The sequence below is a fragment of the Pseudochaenichthys georgianus genome, chromosome 13, assembly GCF_902827115.2.
Source record: "Pseudochaenichthys georgianus chromosome 13, fPseGeo1.2, whole genome shotgun sequence".
Classification (NCBI taxonomy): domain Eukaryota; kingdom Metazoa; phylum Chordata; class Actinopteri; order Perciformes; family Channichthyidae; genus Pseudochaenichthys; species Pseudochaenichthys georgianus.
The window spans coordinates 40,396,657-40,401,388 of record NC_047515.1 but is presented as its reverse complement, the minus strand read 5'-3'; the positions used below and the strand labels follow the sequence as shown (position 1 = coordinate 40,401,388).

The following is a 4,732-nucleotide window of genomic DNA, read 5'->3' as shown; positions in this document are numbered from 1 at the left end:
GCCAATAAAAAAACCCTCGCGGACCACCTAGCTCCACAAATATCCAAAAACACATAGTTTTTTACAAATCGCCTGAAAATGGTACAAACAAGTGGCAACATGTGTGATGAAGGTGTTTATCTGGGCTATATCATGCAATCAAAAGAAACTTAAGCTCGCTCCATTGCGGAGATATTCCCGCGAGAGTGCGGAAAACTTACATTTATTTATTTATTTCAAATGTGAAATGTTACCAATATACTCACGGACCACTAGGGGGCGCTCACGGGCCACCAGTGGTCCGCGGACCACACTTTGAGAAGCACTGCACTAGAGGACATGTTAAGCTTGACAACATCCAACACATAATATGACTAAAATTACGAAATATAAGTGTCCATACTTACTCTGCAACTAGCCAATGTCGCTACCTCCATTGAGGAAAGACAACATGGTGGCAGTTACCCCTTAATGACAGGGTGGACAGCAATGTCAGGGACACATGACAAATGTTCAGTATTATTATGAAATTAGAATATACATGATCAAAATGACTCGTTTGATCAAATAACTCGTTGTGGACAATAAAACCATATCATTTTTTTTTTTAAATGTAGTATCATTTAACCACTTATTACACACGCTGTAGTTAGCACAGCAGTGTGTGGGACATGCCAAAGTCACGGACATCCAATGAAAAAATACGGTATAAAATAAAGGAAACACATTTCAAGAGACTTATCATTGTACTGATATGTGTGTAAATGTTTGTCCATTTATAATGAGACCTCAGAGTTTCATTAGGCTGCTACATTTTCATGATGACTGAGTGATTCTGATGGGGACACCAACGTTACTTTATAGTGATGTTGACTAGCCCAATAACGCACATTTATTTACTCTTTTTGATGTTACCTCTCAATATTTGTTTCCTCAGAGCCTTCTTTTAATTTTATTCTAAATCCTAGTATTTAATTTAAATATATATGTGTGTTCATAAAGCTCCCATGTTATCATAAAACATAATCAACCACTACTTAATTCTTACCAGGCAGGGACGTGCACTCAACTTTGAGCGTAAGTCGCACATCCACATGGATATATAGCAGGCAGTGAGAACAATAAAGCACGTTTTGAGCATTAAACCAGTTTACATGTCAAATTCCTGAACATGAGCATGATGGGGCCTCTTTAATTTACCCCATACCTCTACTCTCACCTGTGCTTTCAGGCGGTTGGCTTGAGTCTCATGAATGAAGCAGTTGGGGGCTCAGAGAAGGTGCGTCTACCTCCACCTCCACCACATGTCTGAGTGTTTGGTGGTGTTGTTGTTTTGTATGCTGCTGCAACGCAAAAATGTCCCAATTTGAGATCAATAAAGTGCCTCTTATCTTATCTTACCTGCGTGTGCATGGTACAGCAGTTTTTACATCTCCCTGTGCTACCCCTCCTCCTCTCCCTCAGTGTGTGTCTGCTGTGAGGGAGGCCTTCGGGGCTGCGGAGGCTCTGATGATCAGGAACGTCAGTCAGGTGGCCAAAGACTTCAGATGCTGTCAGACCCCCAAAGACCACCAGGATCAGGTGACGGATCTGGATTTTATTAACTCGATTATTAACTCCATTTTTTATTTTGTTGTCAAATTTGACTATTTTAACCATTCTCACCAATCTATTTAACCCAAGCTATGTTATATATATGCTTTATTTTGTATTTCTTCCACTAGGGCTTAAAGAGCTAAGAGGTCAAATCTATCTACGGTTGTATTATTATTTTTAGGTGTATTTTCTTTATTATTATTGGTAATTTTTAATTATTATTATTCATTTATTATTATTATTATTTATTTGTAATTTATTTTTAAAGTGTATTATCTTTATTATTATTGCTAATTTTGTGTTATTATTATGAATTGATGTTTCTTTATTATTGATGTATTTTTGAACGTTTAATGTATTCAGGTGGAGCTGATGCAGAGTCTGGCTGATATCGTCATGGGAACGGTGCAGTACAATGAGGAATCAGTGCTGATGTCTATCAGTGATCTGTGTGGAGTGATGACCAATCAGAGCGCAGCATACGAGGAGGAGAGGGAGCCTTACCAACGCCTGGTTAAACTCTCACAGGTATTACAAACTTACTTTAAGACGTATGTATGTGTTGGTATGTAAGTTAGACTATGTGTCATCTGATTTTGATGAACATTTATTTTTAGTTCTATTTGATGTTATATTTTTTAGCTTAATTTATATTTCTTTATTTTTGTATACATTATTTTAATTGGAGGTTTTACTTTGACTTCTTAAGTTAGTATACATTTTATTTTATCACACATTATTACTTTACTTATCTATGTTTGCATACATATTTTGGGTATTTTTAAAATGATTATTAACTTCTAATAGTAATTTAATTAATATTATTGATTGTAGTTGTCCCTTTTTACAGTATAACACTATATACATATACACTATATACACTAGGTGTCAGTGTTGAACCATTTTCATGAACATAAGATGGACCTTCATTGATCCCAGTGGGGAAATGCAGGTATGCAGCAACAGAACGAGAAATTGTAAATAATAAGAGTAAAGCTTATCAAAAGCAGATATTAAACGGTGAGGGGTGAATCATGGATATAATAGATAAATAGATCAATCTGAGTGTTTGTCCTTACTCATTTAAAATATTGTATTTCTTATATTTTTTATTGCAGATCTACCGCTCCAGCAGCGAGGAGCCGTGTCTGGACGTCTCTCACGAGAAAACAGCGAAGGACCTGATGGACACCACCGTCCAATCGGAGAGGAGAGCAGAGAGACAGTGGACCTACCAGACCTGCACCGAGTTCGGCTTCTGTACTGCACGCACACACACACACACGCACGCACACACACACATTCCTCCTGTGTGTGTGTGTGTGTGTGTGTGTGTGTGTGTGTGTGTGTGTGTGTGTGTGTGTGTGTGTGTGTGTGTGTGTGTGTGTGTGTGTGTGTGTGTGTGTGTGTGTGTGTGTGTGTGTGTGTGTGTGTGTGTGTGTGTGTGTGTGTGTGTGTGTGTGTGTGTGTGTGTATGTGTGTGTGTGTAGATCAGACCTGTGAGGATGCTTCTTGTCCGTTCTCTGGGATGGTGACCCTGAGGTCACAGACTGAGATCTGTCTCGAGCTGTTTGGAATTTCCCAGAATTCCCTGCCTGGACGCGTCGCCTTCACCAACCGTTACTACGGAGGAGACGAGCCACACACACACCGGGTGCTCTACGTCAACGGTGAGAGGCTGAGAATCACATGACTCGACAAAGGAGAACATAACAATGTCATTTCATGGTTCACCTGCCCTAAATATATTATGCACTTTTTCCATGTATACGTACAGACATTTTGTCAGGTAACATCCCTCAAGAAAACATATTTTTTAGTGGAAGAAACCCTGCATAAATAAAGGATAAATAAAGTGGTAAAAAGTCATGCTTATACATCTCCATCACCTTTCCCACAGGTGGGGTCGACCCGTGGAAGGAGCTGTCGGTGGGGAACAGGACCGATGGAGGAGAGGAAGCAGAGAGCGTTTTCATTCGAGACAGCGCTCACTGTGCGGACATGTCGAGAGGAAGAGTGACCGACCGCCGCTCGCTGAAGAACGCCAGACAGGTGTGTATCCCTCGGTGGTGTGTGAGTGTGTAACCTGCATCACACACACACACGTGATGAAGATGAAGTCCTTAAAAAACTCTGCCTCCTTATCCTCTCAGGAGATTGAGAAACACGTGCAGAGCTGGCTGAAGACGGCCCAACAGGAGAAGAAAAGGACAGAGTGGAGATATTTGATCACAAACAGATGAAGCAGTGAATACAGTTAGCTGCTCTTCATCATCATCATCATCATCATCATCATCATCAAAAACTATCTAAGATTTTGTAAACTTTATTAAACTAGATGATAGTTGTTTTACTTTGTCAATCAATACGGATTTTTCGCTTTATGTAATGTGTAACTGTCCGGCAGTGGCTCAGTCTGTAGGGACTGGGAGCCGTAGGGTCGCCGGTTCAAGTCCCCAAACCGACCTAAATATGGAGTGTGGACTGGTACTTGGAGAGGTTCAGTGGCACTGTCCCTGGTGCCCTTGAGCAAGGCACCTGACACCCCATTTCTCCCCGGTATTAGAATGGGTTAAATGCATAGGTCCATCTTCACTGTGTGCGTGAACATGTGACAAATAGAGAGGGTTTCATCCTCTGATTCTTAGTGTTAAGATGTTTTACAACATGTTCTAAAGTTTCCAAATCATTCAGTAGTTATTAAAACATAATAAATATAGTATATCAAATGTTTTAATGTGTGCAACAATAACAAGTTAATACATATTTTACTTAAACTTTATTGTTATTGCACAGATTACAGGTACTGAGACAACGAAATGCAGTTTATCTTCTAACCAGGTGCAACAAGCAGTAAAGTGAAAAGTAATGTACACAATCTACAGAATAAAATATAGAATGAATTGAATGATGAATAAACAGTGAGGGGTATGAATACACTAGATATCAGCTGTGAGCAGTATGAACAGTGTGTTAATCGTTAATGTCAGATATGTACTAAGTAAATAGCCTACATTAATTTCATGATGGATTAAACCACATTTATTTCGTTAAAAATAAACAAAATGATTAAATGTAGGGTGAATTGCCCTAATGTGGAAAATGTTTGCATTTCAGACTTCGGGAATATATTGCGACATGAAGCCGATACAATAAA

General features: G+C 39.3%; 2 protein-coding genes across 2 annotated transcripts in view; both read left to right on the top strand.

Annotated features, from left to right (window-relative positions):
* Positions 1-2,855, top strand: part of LOC117457061 (thymus-specific serine protease-like) — a gene marked incomplete at its 3' end in the record, with an annotated part of 12,653 nt that extends 9,798 nt beyond the window's left edge. The window contains exons 7-10 of the mRNA XM_034096929.2: positions 1,211-1,258; positions 1,444-1,560; positions 1,939-2,103; positions 2,694-2,855. Coding sequence (XP_033952820.2) covers positions 1,211-1,258; positions 1,444-1,560; positions 1,939-2,103; positions 2,694-2,855 — 492 coding nt within the window. The remainder of the gene's footprint in view (positions 1-1,210; positions 1,259-1,443; positions 1,561-1,938; positions 2,104-2,693) is intronic.
* Positions 2,856-2,957: 102 nt separating this feature from the next.
* Positions 2,958-3,870, top strand: LOC139435035 (thymus-specific serine protease-like). Its single transcript, XM_071205316.1, has 3 exons — positions 2,958-3,245; positions 3,476-3,627; positions 3,729-3,870. Exons 1-3 carry the CDS (start codon positions 3,050-3,052, stop codon positions 3,816-3,818), a joined length of 438 nt encoding a protein of 145 aa, XP_071061417.1. The 5' UTR covers positions 2,958-3,049; the 3' UTR covers positions 3,819-3,870.
* The last annotated feature ends 862 nt before the right edge of the window (positions 3,871-4,732 follow it).